Raw genomic sequence first — 19,002 nt, 5'->3', positions numbered from 1 at the left:
AATAACAGGTACGGGAAAATTACTCAGAGATATCTCATTTTGAAAAGGCAGATGTTCTCTATTTAAAATATGTCAAATATTAAATTCTATTACGCCTTCTTCCTGCTTCACTGCTACAGGCACTTTCAAAGATGAGGGAAAAGCAAAGCAAAACTGTCAATGCATCTAGATTAAGGTTGTTTACTTAATACACTATTGAAAAGAATAACCTCTATAAATTACAGGTTTGAAACAACAAGGGAAGGAACAGAAAATAATGAACAGCAGCATCCAGGAGCATTCAGGTTTACAGGCTTGTGCTGCATTTCAAAAGGAAGAATTTCAGAGGAATCACTCTCCAACAAGCTAGAAATTCACACAACTTAGCAAAAATAAGTTACAATTTCCTTTTAAGAATCTAAAAATGCATACTAAATGGCATTAGGTTGACTAAACCCCACATAAGCTATCCAGCAAAGAAAGAATACATTTGAAAAACATCTCTGGTCTCTCTGGCACTTAAAAAAACATGACCTGTGTTATTTACTCTGTCAGAAGATGTATCTTATGCTGCCACTTTCTTTGCAAGACAGATATGCTGGAGACTGTGGCTGACACTGTCCAGTGGAGCCTTTAGGTATAGGCACAACAAAAATAGGTTCTAAACCCTTCCTTAAAGGAGCCTGGAGCAAGCACAGCAATGTTGAGCATAAAAGGCTATTGCTCAGAGTAAAAAGAAAAGCTGAGTACAAACCTAAGCCCCCTGAGCACAGTGTGACCATCTCAACTTTACACACTGGGTAAAAGAAAGAGATGAGAGGATTCCCACCACAGGAAATGCTGCTCCTCTATAAGGACAAGTACCACCTGCACACTGAATGCATTAAAGCCAGATTCCTGTGGGGTTTTTTTGGTTGGGAGGGGGGATTTGTTATCTGTATTTTTAATTTCTTTAAATCTGTGAGGGAACAGGCAGAGACACAAAACTGTGGCTTTGGGGCTCACCACCTCCTACTCCTGGCAAGTAGGATGTCCAGCAGCCATGTGGCAGCATCTCCCATGCCAGGGAGATTTCTTCACCACCCTCCTCTGAGCAGCAAGGTCAGAATTCTGCACAGAGGTACCAGGAAACAATTTTCTCTGTAAGGTTCTCACCTATAATAGCATGAGCTATGAAAGCTCTATGATGATACCTGTTAGAAATGATTGTGTCAATGACAATTAACTCCAGAGCAATTAACTGATGCTACTAAACCCCAGTGACACAGTTTTCATTTTCACAGTCCCTACCAAAACAAAATGCAAGATGAAGACCAAAGTGATGAAAACACTTGTAAAATCTGACCTCAGATTAACATCTAAGAGCTGTTAAATCTAAGCCTTTATATCACAGCAAGGAGAAGTCAAAACAAAACCACTTCAGAGGCAACAACAACCCCAGCAAAGTCTCAGCACTCCTTGTAACAGTCAAGGCTAAGCCAGGCTGTGTTTTGACTTTTTCAGATTCACTTTTCTCAAAAAACTGGGTTTTTAATATTTTTTCAGTCGTTCCTTTTAGCAACAAATTACTAGGAAACAGCTCTGGGTAGTACTCAAGCTGGAGTCAGTGGCATTATTTGAAACAACACAAATGGAAAGTAAGACAGCTACACATCCTACCCCCATCCTGGACACACTTCAGTGCCTGCAATGACCTACAGTAACACAAGAAAGCCTTGCTCTTTGAAATGGAACAGTAGCTGCAGGGTTGCTGTTTTTTTCAATTTTCCTTTCTCATATGCAGCTACAATGCCTGTTTTGAAGCTGCTGCTGTACTTTTCTGTGGGAAGATGGAAAAACAGGAGGTCCCTGACACAGAGAAAATCGCACCTCTGAGGCCATGACAAGCACACAGCTTTTATCAGGGCCACAACTATTTCAGACAAACTACTCCACTCCATGTGGTCCTGTTATCTATGTGAGGCATGGCCTCACCTCTATTTTTACAGTCATAGCTATAATCTTATGCCCTTGCAGCCTCCTAAAACTATGCACTACTATTAGTACATATAAAAAGGTGTCTATCCCCACTGTAATTTTATCACTTCCTTCCTACAAATAACAGTTGTTGTTGCTGCCACTAGAAAGAAAATAGCATTTCTCTCATGTAAGTTGCAAACTAAACACATTAGATTATTTGAAGAGCTAATAAAAATGTGGGGGTTTTTTGTCATCTGTTTTATTTTTATTTAAAGACCTTAATCTCCTTCCAACAAAGAGAAAATAGGCCGGTTATATTTACCTTCTAACTAACTGCAATAACTATTAAACCAGATACTCAGTTTATTATAATGTGTACAGGCCCAATGACCTCAGGAAATAAACATTAATTTACTTCAACCTGAGGATCTGATGTCCTGAATAGATATCCTAGAGGACTGCAACTCTGGAACACTGGTGAAAACAAACACTGATTTATGCAGTGACCTCTCTTCATCTCTTTTTAATACAGAAAGCAGTTGAACAATCCCCTCTGTTTTTTAAAAAAAATCAGTTTGTCACATTTGTGTAGAAGTGTCATTGTCTAGAAGTGTTTAAAAAGGGAATCACCCATAATCTTCACAATGTTCCAGTGGCACTGAAAAGCATGCAAGGCAGCCATGAACACACAGCACCTGCTGAACAGAGACTGCAAAATTACATTCCACAAGGAACAAAAAGGTATCAGGAAAATGAGAACATTTGCAACACCTGTAATCCAGCCAAACCTGAGGTACAGTCACTTGAGAGCACACCCAGCTTTCCCTATGCATTAGGAAGATGCCATTCACAAGATTGTTGCAGATTTTAAATGCTGCAGTGTTATTTACATAGGCTGTTTCTTGCTCTAAAGGACAAATGAATAATCACATAATGTTATTATAGATTGTCACTAATTTAAGACATTTTCCTCAGCCAAACCCTACCAACTCATCAATTTTTGTTTGTAGAGCAATACTGTGAACAGCTTCAGTAGAATGAAGTGAATGTTGTAAGACTAAGCAGCCTGAGAAAGGGTTCTGGTGTTTTTATTTGGTTAACCTGGATAATTCTTACTGCTCAGTTCACAGCTCCATGAACAGCTGTATCAGCACAGCTGATAGGGAGCAATCTAGACACAGAGGTGAAATTGAAAAAGCCCTGAACTCAGCTCTGCTGGCAAACACAATGTTCAAAATCACTGAGGATCACAATAGCATGATTGTCATCACTCAGGCTGCTCCCTGCTATTTCTATTCCGTGATTAGATGGCACTTTGCCATTTTCCTCAGTGGTTATTAACCTCTCACCTTGGTTTCAGTTCTCCTTGTGGTTCCATCTTCAGACGTGACAATAGACACGTGGGAAGTGGGAGTCCCTGGGTCTTCCTCCACAGTAACTGTCTCTTCCACCATTTCTTGAGGCTCTTGCATCATTGCTATTGAAGTCTGGTTACTGGGGCTTTGTTCCTATAAAGAAGCAGGTAAAAAAAAAATCAACTTCTTACTTCTACCATCGTGGTACAGCTATTCCATTGATTTCAGCTTCTTTGATTGCAAAAAACACATTTTACCCAACAATTTGCAAGCAGAGATTCAGAGACAGGATTATCTCCTGTCTCAGACAAGCTTGCTGCAACTGTGCTGGTATGACTGGGCTGTGCAGCAAACAGATCACACAAAGCATCTATCAATTACTTCGTATTAACAGGCAACAGACTAACACACCATCTTATATATAAATCTGCTTTAAGCTTTCTCTTCAATGCCCACCATAAGAGTGGATTTTTTATCTGCAAAAACATTCTTTCAATTCTGCAGTGAACAGGCCCCACTGGCTTTCAGAGCAGTTCATCTTACACACCACTGGAAGTTTCTTTTTATTTGATGAAGTACACTCAGCTGAACACTAGAGAAGGCTATAAAACATCAACAGCTACAATTAAATAGACACCTTCCTCAAACTGCCCAAAGCAACGATAATTAAAAAAGTCATGGCTAGAGATTAATTCAGTGAAATGCTTCCCTTCCCACATCTTCTCTAAGTCTGTAAGGTCTAACTGGCTACAAGCTTATTTAAAATTTATAACAGATAGACAACATAATAAAATCTAAACAGAAAGAAGAGAGATCAAAGGCAGGTTCTTGCAGGGCTACTGCCCAAAGAGAACACTGCTGTTCACCAGCCCTGGCGTCTGAACCTTCCTTTTTCTTATGCAATTGTGTGTTTCAGCAGAGAAATCAGAGAAGCTCCCTTTGGTAAATGAATGTCTTTCAGAAGTTTCCCAGCACGAGGCCAATAAAGAACCAGCACTGAGAACTCAGACTTTTGCCCAGCATCATGAATCCTCGGGCACATAAAATGAAATGACAGACTGATCATTTCATTACAAGCCCTGAAGATATCTGGCTACACAGGCTTAAAAGTCAAAGCAGAGCTTCTGTTGGCACATCCTGTCAAACAGACACTCAAAGAACATCCTTTATTAAGGACTGTATACACACAAATTTTTTACACACATTTTAAAAACAAAAAATCCAAGAAGAATGACAGCCCAAAACTGCAAAGTGAAAACACTTTGCCAAAAGAAAACTCTGGAAAAATCCACTCAAATCTCTTCACAGGAAAATAAAAAGGATTGGGATAAAACAACAGTTTGGACAACAGCAATAGAGGTGCTCAGCCTAATTACATAAAGGTTTAAATATTTTCCACGTGTGAACAGCTTCATCACCAGGAAACTACAAAACTTTTCTATCATTTAGAAAAACTGCATTTCAACCCATCTATAGCCTTTGGATTTCCCCTTTTGCTGTGCCATGTTATTTGTAGACCCCCAGTGACCTTTTGCAGCTAATGTCTCGTTAAGGCCTGTATTTAATTCCTGCATGATCTATAATTTCTCTTTAAACAAGCTAAGGTGCCCCTGATCAGTTTTCCTTTTTTTTTTTTTTTTCCTTTATTTACAGCTGTATTCTGACCTTCTGGAACTCAGACTTCAGTAAGAAAGCTGCTCTCATTTTCCAGTTCTCATTTCTCATTAACCAAGACCATGACAATAAGCCTCTGCCAATCACCTGAGGCAAAATTCAACACAGCCAACCTTCAAAGGTAAGGCACCAGAAGTGATACAAGAAGGCACTACTTCCATTTCTGTTGATACCACAGAATAACTCAGGTTACAGAATCAATCAGTGAGAATACGGCTTCTGAAATCCTAAAGAAAACCACTCTTTCCAGTCTGCAGAACTCAAATCATTAATGGCAAATAACTTATGATACATGCTGAATTCTTTATGGTAGAGTTCAGATGTCACTTTGTGTCTTCTGCACATGGCTCCAGAAAGGAAACTTGCTCCTGCAATAAATGTTATTCTCTTCACATTTTTCTTGAAGATACCGAGTTATAACTGCAACTCCCTTTCTCACACCTCATAGCAAAGCTTTCCTCTCCAAAGAGAATAATTTACACAATACTGCAACACCGTAGAGACTCAGAGCTTCTACTCATCTTTACTCAACCAAAGCTTACCAAGAACAAAGAGATCAGTTACGTGTTGAGGGTTTTAGCACAACACCTTATCCCTGTAAGCCTCACCATCAAATGCCAAAACTGCTTCAAGGTGGGACCCTCTCACTCCTCTCACACATGTACATACACACACAGCTCATCCACCACCTTCATTTCCAGCTGCTTGCAGTGCTGGTGTATTTTTGTTCCCCTCTAGACTTTATAGAGGCAGCCTCTGTTTTCTGATAATAAACCTGAGGAGATGGAAGGTGGAAAGAAATATTTTGTTGTTTGAGCTTTTGCAATACCTTTTCTTTATTAAAAAAAAAAAAAAAAAAAAAGAGAATCTGCCTTTGTATTCAGACTGCCTGTGGGCAAAGGAAACCTTAAAAGCAGGGCACTTAAACATAAGCAAATTGCAAGCTAGAGCATATTGACTTTAAATGAGCATTGTGCTGGGTTTTATCCTCTGGCTGCTTCTAAAATGAAGATTCAGGCAGATAGGGTACAGATATGCATTCTTACAAGAGAAAACTACTGTTATAGCAAGAGACAGTCCTAGGCATCAGAAAGCCTAAAAGCTTTCCAAGTTCAAGGTAGATATCTCAACACAGACTGGTACCCAGTCAGCATCTACTGTGTCTTCTTTCTATGTGAGCTACTGAGGAATGCAGTGAGCCAAGGGGACAGCCTGTCACCCAGCTTACCCCTGAAGTGCCTGAATCAGGTGGCTCTTTCATCTCCAAGCCCACTACTTTCTCTACATCGCTAGCTTGGAGCTGTCACAAGCTAACATTAACACAGAAAAGATGCAAAGGTTTTGTTATCTGTTTTTAGACACTACCATTAAGGATTTTAGGTCATCACAAACTGCAGAAACTGGGACACATTACCCCTTTCAACTACTTCCTCTGTGCTCAGCTTCGAAGCCAGTATTTAGGACGCTCTTTTCTGCTAAATACACCTCAGCATCTCAGGTTCCAAACATTTGGCAGGTATGCCTAATTATCCAGAGTAAACCACAAGCTGCTGGATAGGGCTGGAACATGAGACCCCTAATGAATAACACTACCAGTGGTTCCCTGCCTGCTAGGAGGAGGCTAATTCCAGTTCAAAACAACATGTACTCATTTACCTTACTGGAGGCTTTCAAAGCAAAAGCAATGAGATTACAAAACACTACCAAATTATAAGAACAGGTTCCAGTGCAGTTATTGCATGTGGTGTCAGTAGTTATGACTCTTCTTTTTACTTTTGCTTTTTTGAGACCAAATGAATCCTATCCTGTTGATTTGTATTTGCATCTCCAGTGTGCTTTAAAAAAGCCACACTATTTAAAACACAAAGCAACAATCAATTTACCTCCAGCCTGTAAAAGTTAAGCGCAGATGAAACAGCTAAAGACCTTGTAAAATAAGCAAGAAACATAAAATACCAGTAATTCTTGTTTTGTTAAAGAACAGTGATTTATCATTTAGGGCACATATCTCCTAGGGCTTATTTTGCATTAGAATACTACAGCTTCTGTAATCATCACCATTTCAATTCCTAGCGTTGTATTTCCATCAAAGTAGCTATTTTTTATGTTTTAATAAAAGAATAACCTCCCCCAGGAGGATCAGACATCCTACTTCAAGACAGTAAACAAAGTTCTTTATTCTCTGCCTATGGAACAATTTTAAACAGTCTGGAAATAACATAAAATTGCAGAAGATTATTATTACCGCTAAAACAGCCTCTCTTCAAGAATGCTGAAATCATGTACATCGAATCTTCATTCTCCCCAAGATCTTCTTTGTTCCGAAGATTGCAGTGCAGGCTATTCCAGCTACTCCTTACTCCAGGCTACTGTCAGATACCAAATTTGAGGGTTTTTGCAAATCACAAAGGCTGGATTCTACATCAGTGGACATACTTGTCCTCAGTCAACCCCAGCACAGACAAAGCTCAAGTGTATCAGCTCCTGTGAAACACATTACAAGTCTGGGCATAATTAATGGCATTGGACAACAATGCTAATTGAATTAAATGTGGATTCTCTCTCCTCTACTACTCTTTAAATTACTTGTTAAAGCTTCAATCCCTGCAAAGCATGAGATTATTTCTAAGAGTAAAGCAAGCAAACAATGGCTTTGTCAGAGTCAAGTCTCAGGCTGATGTTCTGCCCCAATGGTCTCCTTCCCACTTAGGTCTGCACTTCCAGCTCAGTCACATCCTTTTATTTGATGAGGGCATGTGGAGAAAGACACAAAAGGCAAGTCTGCTGGCACACAGCTGCTGAAAAAAGTCTGTCTTGAGATCTGCATCAGACTGGGACATCAGAGAGGAAGAAAATCGCTGATGGAATTTGTAGAACTTGGGTGTATTTTGAAGTAGGCTTTTTCTAGTAAAATATCCAACTCCACACAGCAGCTGAAGACTCAAATCTGTTTATCGCATCCTCCTGCTTTGTCAGAGCACCCTTCTTTCATCATAGCCTCCAGATCCCTGCTGTGCTCTCTGCCTGATTTGTCCTGAGAGCTTTCCATGCATGTCAGCAGGGCAAAAGCTGGACCCCAAGCTGAGCAGCTCATACCCATCACTGAGCCTGAGGGGCAGCAGTACAGGAGACTGCCCCAGTCTTATCAGATTGTTCTTCAAAATCAGGTGAGCCCTCATACACTGCAGTGCTTGCATTATTGCAAGGCACAGCACCTTCTGCAAGCACATGGAGACCTGAAGGACTACCACAGGCTGTTTCCTCCAGTTCAAAAAACACAGCAAGGTCCAAGGCTTCAGCACCAAAGCACAGACCTACCCAAATTCATCAGGACTAGGAAAACACTGTCTCAAAACTGGGATCAAACCATGGCACATCCAAACAAGATGGCTCTAGAACAACAAAAAGCACATGGACCAGCCTGTACTGAAACCCAGGCAGCATATGATGCTGGAAGGAGAGTCTGTAATACAGACAATAACTTAAATATGGGAATACATAAATATCCACTTTGCTGCAGATAAACTAACCTCCATTTAGTAAAGCTACTGTTTTGTTTTCTCATGTGAAATAAAATGTAGGGTTTATATATATATAAATATATATATGTCTATATTTATGTATATGTATGTATACAATGGATTCAGTGCACTTCAATGTGAACCCAAACACATCAACCTATGAGAAAGCTTCAAGCTCTGCCAGAGCTCTGCCAAGCTCTACCCTACGGCTGGTCAGTTCAGAACAGAAGGGAAATGTTACCCCAAATGAAAGCAGGCTGGTCCTGGCATGAGGTACCAGAATGAACTCAGCCCCACACCACAATGCACTAACTGTTTCCTGAACACTTACACACTTCCTTTGTCCTTCAGAAACACACACGACAAGCAACGAACAAATAATGCCAAGAGCTTTTAAAGCACCAAGGTTAAAAGGAACATTTCAGCAACTGGAGAAAACCCTTAACTACAGGAGTTCTGAAAAGCCACAAACAAGAGAGGGGTTTTTTGGAAGCAGGCATGGTAATTCAGCCTTTGAGGGCATCACACCTTTCAGGGAGAGCAAGAGGCGGAGGTGAAGGAGAAGGAATCAAACCCCAGACAAGGCCTGGAGTAGCAATATTCAACCCTTAAGTACAGCAAGACACACTGGGGTTCTGTTCAGCCACGCGGTAGCTGCCCATCAACAGGGAAATCCAGAGCCTGCCCAACGGTCAACAAAGAGGGCTTTTATGCTATTTTAAACAATCTGAAGTGTCTCAGTTAATGGAAGACCGGGCAATTGGCCCTCAACTATTTCTAATTGACTGGAATGATGGATGAAGCTAAAGGGAAAGCTGACCCACTGAACTTCTCCATACAAAGCTAGGAAACTGGAGGAGATTGTAAACAGTTTATAAGAACGAGAAGTGGGAGAGGCAGAATCCCAGGGGCTTTGCTCCTCTCAACCTGCTGTTGAGTTGTTTCAGACAGAGGAAAACAAAGAGCTTCAACTCTGAGCAACAAACAAAAAATACATGGGAAGGCCTAAACAAATAGAGTATTTTTCCCATGCTCTCCTCCCCTTTCTGCAGGAGCTGTTTAGCTCTGCCATGCAGAGCTGGTCCTTTGAATCAGAAAGGGCAATTTGTCACTCTGACAAGGTGTCTCTCAGGGCTCACTATTGCCTTGCCCTGCTTTTCAGATTGACTGGGTTTTAACCAAGGATGTCAAGACATTACATCTCAGTCAACTTCAACAGATGTGATGATATATACTTAAAACTTACATGTTAATCAGTGCCACTACATTAAGGTAATGCTCAGGAAAGCACACATGCCCCTTGATTTTCTGAACAAAACCATCACTGGCAGCTTTGCACTGCAAAGGGCAACAGCGCTGCAATGTGACAGAGCTATCTGCTCACCTCAACAGCTCCTGGGGAAGGAAGTCTGAGGACATGAATCTTCCACATGGGGAAATGGGTGAGTAATAGGTTCCCCCTCACACCATCTAACTTTAGGCAGCTTAGCAAGGTATCTAAATGCAGGATAACTTAATTCTTTCTTGTTAGTCAAAAAGAAGAGTAGGAGCCTCAGAGAACAGATCTTACACAGACAAAATTACTTCCTTAGACACATCCAGCTCTTGCCATTGATTCTGCAGGGAAATTGTATCAAGTGCTTCAAGACAGCATTAAAGCTGGAGGATGAATCCAGGCCTTAAAGCCACAGTGTAAATACTCTGTGAAGAGCCCAGAATAGAACAAGGGTATCACAAGTCATCATTCAGTCCATAGTCACAAGCCCTTTTTCTCTCAGTAGTTCAGCAAGATCAAGTAGTAAAATAGAAGCAATAAGCCATTACTTGTAATAGGAAAGTGATACAGGACAAAAAAACCCCAAAACAACAAAAAACAGACAACAAACCAAAGAAACAAAACACAGAAACAAACAAACCCTCAAAAAACAAAAAAACCCCAAACCCACAAAACAAAAACAAACCCTCAAAAAACCCAAACAAAAACCACCAAAAAACCACCAAACCTCAAAAATAGAAAGAGCACCTGGCACACAGAGCTCTCCTAACCTTAACTGTCAACAGCATGGCCAGTGTTTATCTGGACAGCCTGCCCAGTAGGAAACTAGCAGGAAATGACTGTTTCTCACCAAGATTTGTACAGAGAGTTCACAGCAATTTGCCAAACTACCTCCCAAGACAAATACAATGTAAATCTGCATGCCTAATCTTTGACCAAACCCAAAACAGATCTGACCTGCTTCCTCTCTGGAGTCTTTCAGATGAACTAAGGCTAAATCAGGATATTTTTAGTGGGACGAGGTTATATCACAGATTACAATTTTCCACCAAGTTTTTTCCTTCATCTCCACCTGCTGCTTCTACAGCACTGGCATTAAGGGTGGTGTGGGATGACTAATTTTACATTCCTTTCTGCAAGACAAGCATTCAGATTTCATTTCTTCCAGGCCCCACAGAGTTTGGATCACAAATTAAACTGATGCATTTATTACTAGATATCAAGTCCACAAACTTACATGCACATGGGAGTCAGAAGTACAAGCTAGGTCCTTCATCTAAAACAAAAAAAACAACCATCAGTTTGGCAGGTGAGAGCAGAAAGTTTCTTTATGCAGTCTGTGTGTCCCAGACTCTACCCCAGCAACCTTCACACATCATTAGTGAGTTAAACCACAGCCTGCCAGACACAGCCCATTCTAGGCTAACACACACACGCCTACTTGCACTGCTACAAAACTACCTTAGAGAATTGCTTTTAACTTCAAGGCAGATGTAAACCATCTCTGCATTCTTTGAATTACGACCAAGGCTGAAGCATTATTTGAGTGTCCTAGGAGCCACATCAGATCAGTGTTAAATTTAACTCATCTCCTCACCCACCCACAATCTTGCTGGTAGATCTGAACTACGCAACAAAAACACTTTTCGTGGAAGAACGCACAACACAAAAAGCAAAAAAATCCAAAAAACAACAACAAGAAAAGTTTTCCTAATCCTGAGGGAAACAGAATAAACAGACCACTGATGATTTTTTAAGCTTGCATTCCAAGAAAGCTGTTCCTTAAAATAAATGATTTCTTATTCTAGGGAATACAAAGCAATTGACAATAAATCCAGTCACCCATCTCACAAGGACTGTGCCTGCCAGTGTCTCCTACTATGAAGGCCCAGAGCAGGTTTGCCTTGCAGTGAGGCTGCAGGACTGTGTCAGTCCAAACAGCTCCCCAGGACATTACCCCTGTTAAATCACATACTACTTCTTCCCCCTGCATCTCACCCAGTTCCAGTCTCCCACTGAAAGCCATGGCCTGAACAAAGCACAGCAGGAAGGTGTGAACAGCCTCTGCCCCAGCCTGGCTCCCACTGCCGTGCAACCCCAGAGAGCAGGAAAGGGACAGCAGGAAGGGAACTGTGCAGGAGGTCTCTGGACCATTGGAACACCAAAAGACACCAGTCAACAAAGCCAAAGGCCACACTCCTACTGCTGTAAATCTTTCAAATGGAAGAAATTCCAGCAGAAAGAATTTTTGCAAGTGCAAGGCAGTTACTGTGCTATTTCAACTACTCAAGAGAGTTCACTGATGTCCAGTAGTCTGTTTATTTCACGTATTTTCTGTTTATTCCCTAAGACTGACTTTATAACCCCTACTTGTACATGTTCAGCCCTCATACACACTGGTAATAGTGTGTGTGCCCATGCTAAATTAGCAATCAACAGTATAGAAAGAAAAAAAAAAAAGGAAAAACAAAAGATCAAAGTGAGCACTTGGATATGAGGGAAAATGCTGAGTAAGGACCTGTTCAGTTCTTGTATCCACAGCTGTGAAGGATGTGGATGCACTACAGTGGGCTCAGAGCACAGCTAACAGAACAGCCAGGCAACAGGATCAGAGGTCCCTCTTTCACACCTAAGGTCCATGCTATTAACCTCAGCAGAAGGTCAAGGAGGGATTTGATTACAAGTCAAGTGCATAAAGGTATACTGGAAAGCTGATGGAGAACTCTTCAGAGAGAAAGGTTTAACCAATGCCATTCTCTGTGATGAACAACCATCGCCCAGGAAGGACTGTCTGGGCCATTCCCCAGCCTTTGCTGTCCATAGCACAGCTCCCAAAAACCTGTGGAGCCAGCATAACTGAAATAGCCGTGGGATATAGCAGGAACCAGGGACTGAAGGGAAAGGAAAGAGATGAGCACCATTTATCCAGGCACTGTCACCTAGAAAATTCATGGGAAACCACTGGCTCCATTCAGTTTATAATAAGAGTGCTCAGTATCGACAGTCAGGCCATTCAGCAAGGATTGCTATTACTGCATGATGAGCATGAATCTCAAAAAGGAAAAAGTCATTTAAGCTAAGGTGGAAGTCACTTGCCCAGAGGTAAATACCTTCACCAGCAAAGTAAAATAGCTCTCAATTTCTTAGTTAAACGTGTTTGGCTTTTTCCATTTGTCATCAGCTCTGGCTAATGGCTCCACATACTTGCTGGAAACAGGCATCTTTCTATGAGCAGTGACTCCTCCTGGTACCATGTATACAGTCAGCTCTTCTACACAAATGTACTGGAACTGCAAAATCCTATCACATTTGCCAAGCACTCAATTATTTACATAGTACCCTTTTTATTATTATTTCTGATATGCTTTTGTTTGGGACTTCACAACGAAATTCAACTATGAGAAAGACTAAGACGAGGCACAGCCCAAGAGTCAGCAGTCTAAATCACTTTTAAACATGTTCTCAGAGGGACGTTGAGAGAGCCATTTCTCAATTACACACAGACAGATAAAAACAAAAGATCAGGATGACATTAAGGACTTGATATTACCAACCATCAGAAAAACTAAACTCATGCTCCGAAGGCTACACTACTCTGCAGTTGGCAAGACAAGCTGTTTGAACCTAAGGACAGGACAGCTGCACTTCCCTCCTACTCCCTGTTGTGGTTTGATGCCAGAAAACAGAATCTTTAATTTTTCCAGAGAAGCCCTGCCAAGCTGAGGCTGCAAATAGGATCTGGTGTGTCAGTAAACTCCTAGGCAGCTTGCTCACACCCTGGCCAGAACTGCTCAAAGTGCCTAAATCCCTACATGCATGCTGGCAGCACTGACTGCCTCCCTTTCTCACAAACCATCGTCCTGTGTTAGACTCCTTTTATAAATCAGGTCTGCACAGGGCATGCCATTTTCACATCTTCTGGCAGAATATGCAGCACCCAGGTTCCCAGTCTTGCCTTCTCTCCTCTAAAGGCTTTCCTATAACCTGTCTTCACTACCGAAACTTTGGCAGAAATAAACCAAAGTCTTCCATAAAGCATTAGCTGTCCTGGGATCATCTATACACACTTCAAATGAAGCTATTTTTCTCCCAATTCTTCACAAGGAATCAAAGATAAACAGTCATCCCACCCACCTTTTTTAAACAGTAAGACAGACTCAATTACTACAAGTTCAGCAGCAAGTCCACCACCCACAATGAACACCCTGCCATAAACACTGTTCCTGCCTCCAGGACTCACCCTGAGCACAGCACTGGGAATATTCTCAGAAACACACACCAGCAGGGTTCATACCTACTTTGATTTTCAGCTTGTGGGTTTATTTTTTTTCCCAAGAGAAAGCCAGTGTCTTTTAATTCCTTCCTAGAGTCTCCAGCAGCAAAAAACACCCCCAAAAAGCTGCTGCTGAACCCACAAGTCAGGATTGTTGTAACTTGCCAATTATATTAACAAATTGTTAACAAGTAGGTTCATCTGACAGAAATCCAAAATATTCTACATCTCAACTTGCTAAATCAGGAGTATAACAGTTAGCAATAGATAAACATATGCATGGAAGAGAGTAAGCTTGGCAAACAGGTGCAAAAGCAAGGCTGGAGCCTGAAGAACACCAAAAAAAGATGAGCAGAGGAGAAAAGCATTATAAAATGCCTAAGTCTGTCCAGGGAGGGCAAAGCCAAACAATAAGGTACATCAGGAAAAGGGAAAGACAGATAAAAATGAGAAGATACAGAACCTATAAAAGGGAAGAGTGTCATGTGGAAGCCAAATCATTGGCTTTCACATGAAAAAAAAGTGTCAGGAAAAGAGGAGGGTGGAAGCATGAAAGAGGTATTTCAGCTTTTAATTCCATCCTGTTAACACTGCTTTCGTTCACCGTATATATCTTTTGGTGAACAGTAGCTCCCTCCACACACGGCAGTATATTAAGATTCTTTATTAAGGCTTTCCAAACACCCTAATGTCATTCTTTGGCTTTTTATGTGGTTTGCCTAGACTATGTTTTGTTGCTAAGCTCTCATTAGATGTATATCTTGTACTGACAGGGAAGAGATTATAAAATACAAAAAGCCTGAGCACAAACCCAGTATTTGATTTGACACAAGTGAACAGTCTCAGGCAACAGCAGGATGCCTTGTGTGTGACTTGGGGATACTTCTGGATCTCCTCAGCATGAACAGAATGGGTCTGAACTGTCCCATAGTGCCATGTGAACAATTAATTTGGGGAAGTACAGAAAGGGGAGGAGAGCTCAGATCCAGCTGTATTACAACCCATGTCCCACACCAGAAGCTGCTGTGCCAGCCCCAGCACTTCCAGCTCCCAGGCAGAACAGCTCAGGGCTCTGGCAGACGAGCTGAGGACTGGGAGGAGAATATTGCCCGGAGCCACAAATACCAGGGAAGCACAAGAACAACACAACACAAAGATGGAGCCAAATTAATAAATCTTGCTTACAAGGGATGACAGCATGTCAGGAAGAGCAAATGTACCCATCTAGCTACCCGGGTGGAAGACAAAGATATCCATCCTGAACAGCAAATTGTGTCCAACACCATGAACACTTCACACCCCACAGGCAGAAAGCTAGCCTGATTCTACACTTAATTCAATTATCTATGTCAACAGTGACCAAACACATCAGCATTTACAGCCTCCCACCATTTATCAGTTCACACACAGAGAAATTAAACTGACTCCTGAACAAGGAATCATCAGCAAACTCTGATCACAGAAAAAACCACAGAACTGCTTTTGCCAAGAAGTTTGAACAGAGCATGGCTCCATTTGGAAAATGTCATGAAACCAAAGGATAGCCATATCATTCACTTAACAAAAACCACCCAATATATCATAACAGGCTGTTAGTACATATCTGAAATGTGTTTAGAAACCCAGAAAATAGACCAGATAATGTGCTCTATATACCCTCAGTGGCAGACGTTACAGCTATTCTTAATCCCAGCTTTGTGAATCTGGTAGACATAATTCATTGTGCTTTTGGATCCATAATATTTTGCAAAGCACTGCAGTTTGCTGGCTTACAAACACGCCCTGCCAGCTCACTGGGTAGAAAGATTTCTGCTGACTTCACCTACCATTTCAGTTGCACTCATCAGGGATTAGTATTTTTCCCTGCTAAGGATACAGGCTGCAAATACCAAGTAGGAAAGGTTACACATGTGGCTGAAAAAGAATGGTAACATTTTGATAAGTAATATATACACACAGTGAGTGAGCACTTAAGGGGACTTAACTGTTTCTTCCATAAAGTTCAAGTAGCATATTTAAATTTTAAATGGTTTAGAAATTTTATTTCTTTTGAAAGATAGAATTGATAAATTTTTTTCATCATGCATTTTATACCCATAACTTCTCTAAGAGAAAGTGAGATCATCAGAGAAGCCTCTGCATTCTTTACAGACTTTTATGAAAAAAATTCTCCTCTTCACAACTTCACTCTTGCACACATACCACAAGAAATAAAACCATTTTTTAATGGAGAGTATTTCACGTAATGTTAAGCACCTAAGAATCCATAAAAGCAGACTAACAAGCACTTCTGGTCCTCTACAGGTAAGCTCACACCTCAGCAGTCTGCACATTCTAAAGCACTGCCATATTTTGCAATGAAGATGGTTTTCCATCACAGGGATTTGCACTCACCTCCACAGTAGGTCTCTGTTTTCATACGCAGCAGCAATAGAAGCAAATTTCAATACAAGTCTGTATAATTAATCTAATGCAATTTTACACCGTTAAAATGGCAACTTCAGAGCAAATCACCGAGTTGCTTCAAGAACATTACCGTCACACCTGCAGCAACCCAGCAACCCAAAGAAGAAAACATCAGTGAAAGTAATTTCTTATAATATTATGCAGCATTTTGCAGTTTGAAAGTCAAGCAAGTTCAAATGGTCAGCAGCACAAAGCTTTTATAAACCATTTGGATCTTGTTTCTCCTAAAAAGTTTTACAGGAGAACTAATTCATTACCAGGAGGTGGAGAGATGCTAACATGTTCATCATCAATGATCAAACTCCAGCACAAGTGCTCACTGTTCTCACACTCAGAGCAATATGTGATGACAGAACAATGGATTTATTTCTAAAAGAACACGAGTTTGTGGAGGCTTGGAGCTCAGGTGAATTGCCCTGCAGTGTTGTACTAATCATCCAGCCTACCCTGCTCAGCAAGTGCAGGGCCACAGAGGGATGTGAACAGCTGCTGCATTGGAAGAGGAAGGCTCTGCAATGCCCTGCCCACTCCACAGCAGCTCTGCTCTGCAAGGGTAGGTCTGTGCCTCGGGATGTACAGTAGCTGTATCAGAGCTGATCACTCCACACGCACACACGGATGAAGGGAGCTCCAAACAAAGAGACCTCAGACTGCCGGGAGCTGGCCGGGCTCAGCTCAGCATCGCGGGGCCAGGCTGGAAAGCGGCGTGTGCTGACATCACTTGTGTGAGAATGCTGGTGGCTGACAGACAGCTCGAGCATTAGCTGCAGTCTGTTCTCCCAAAGCCTGGCAGCAGTAGTCTGGAGGAGGCACTCCTCAGCCCATCAAGAAATAACAAGTGACAATTCAGGAAAGCATGTTTGCTATCCATTCATGCGTGCAAGCAATCTCGGGCCAAACAGTGGATGTGCTAAAAGGTTTTCCCCAGAGGAAATGTGTTTATTAATTAATATCTACTGAATTAATTTGCTCCCCATATGCCCTGCTGTGCTTCTAAGACTGAAGCCCTGTTTTTGTTACAGAAAGGCGTTGGGCATTGTGACTACCCAGGAGGTTCATCAGAACACTTCAGTCAATCTGAAAAACTAATGTGTGCTTTTGTATTCATCAAATTCACAGTGGATCTATGGTAGAATACATGGAAAAGGCAATTAATAATAATTAATCCATAATAATTTCTAAAAAGCAAACACACGCTCTTAACTTCAGCCAGAAGTGTGGTATATAGCAGAGGCACAGAAAGAAGTGCTCATCTGAGGCCATCAACTCATCTCTTGGCCCCACACCTGCAGTAACCCTTGCTGATCCTTTCACACACTGTTACATTCCTTACACCAACCTGTTCCTAGCAATTGCAGCCACTACGACCAAACTAACCTTTACATCCATCACACCCTCTTCTGCTCCCTTTCATCAGTGCAGGAGAGGTATTTTTGGATTCTGACTATGGCACAACCGTGTGCAGTGACATCATTTTTTCTAAAGTTACCAGTCTCTCAATGAGAAACTTTATTCATCATATGTCAGTGTCACACAACTCCTGTTATTCCTGGTACTAAGGCACTCATCCTGCACCAGCCTCCCTGTGTAAGCTCAGACTCCTAGCAGAGGAGGGAGAGCAGTCCTGCAAGCTCCCTCTTGTAAGTACATCACAGCACAGGTTGTGCATCCTCATCCCTGAGAGAGACAATTTACTCTCCAAGACATTCCTCCTCCACTGCAATGCCATCCTAACCCCCCTGGATGTACCCCACAGTGCAGAGGCCAGAAAACCCTTTCTTAGAGTATGGGAGGACAAGCATTCATTATAGCAGCCTCTCTAGCAGATTCAGAGACCTTTGATGTTTATTTAGTCCAGGTCTCCAATTTCAACATTCCCTCACGTATACAATGCCCACTGAGTCCAATTCAGAAACCTGAATATCAACAACTGTAATTACCACACCCAGTGGTGAACTCAGACTGCAGCAACAGACAGCAGCCCCGAGGCAGGCGATGCTGGTCACCCTGGCTCTCTTTCAGAAATAGGCTACAGTTGATGTCTACAGTAGAAAAGGAGTTTCTCAGCTATATTAACATACTGTGTTCCAAGATTTTACCATTGTACCATCCACTGCAACACACTGCTTACTGTAAGCTGGACAGGCCCAAGGACCAGGCATTTGGCATAATTCAGACAGAAACTGCTCTCACAGCACCAGAAAGGTCTCAGGTGAAGCCATAATGGCATTATTTAATTCTGTAAGGCCTGTGCTCAGCCTGCAGTAGCAGAGGAGGGAGAGCAGCCCTACAACCACACTCCTGTAAACACATGTTAGGACAGGCTTGAGTTTCTTCAGCTTAATACCTCGAGAAAACGGAGCTGAGGACAGCCCAACTGTACAAGAGTCAATTGAAGAGTCAATTCTGCTGCAGGAAAGGGTTAAAGCACATCACAAAATAAACATTTGTCAATATAAACAGATGTGATTGTGCTGAGTTCAAAACAGTTTCCTACAG

General features: G+C 41.7%; 1 protein-coding gene across 12 annotated transcripts in view; it reads right to left on the bottom strand.

Moving 5' to 3' along the window:
• Positions 1–19,002, bottom strand: part of ARVCF (ARVCF delta catenin family member) — a 248,060-nt gene that overhangs the window by 84,982 nt on the left and 144,076 nt on the right. For 7 of the 12 annotated variants that reach the window (XM_015643618.3, XM_015643626.3, XM_015643623.3 and 4 more), the window contains 2 exons: positions 11,002–11,040; positions 3,288–3,446 (listed from right to left, as the gene is read on the bottom strand). In XM_015643618.3, coding sequence (XP_015499104.1) covers positions 3,288–3,446; positions 11,002–11,040 — 198 coding nt within the window. The remainder of the gene's footprint in view (positions 1–3,287; positions 3,447–11,001; positions 11,041–19,002) is intronic. The other 5 variants (XM_015643624.3, XM_015643625.3, XM_015643630.3 and 2 more) reach the window with 1 other exon arrangement.

Source organism: Parus major, chromosome 15 (assembly GCF_001522545.3).
Source record: "Parus major isolate Abel chromosome 15, Parus_major1.1, whole genome shotgun sequence".
Classification (NCBI taxonomy): domain Eukaryota; kingdom Metazoa; phylum Chordata; class Aves; order Passeriformes; family Paridae; genus Parus; species Parus major.
The sequence above is the reverse complement of the archived record's forward strand: the minus strand, read 5'-3'. Positions and strand labels throughout refer to the sequence as shown.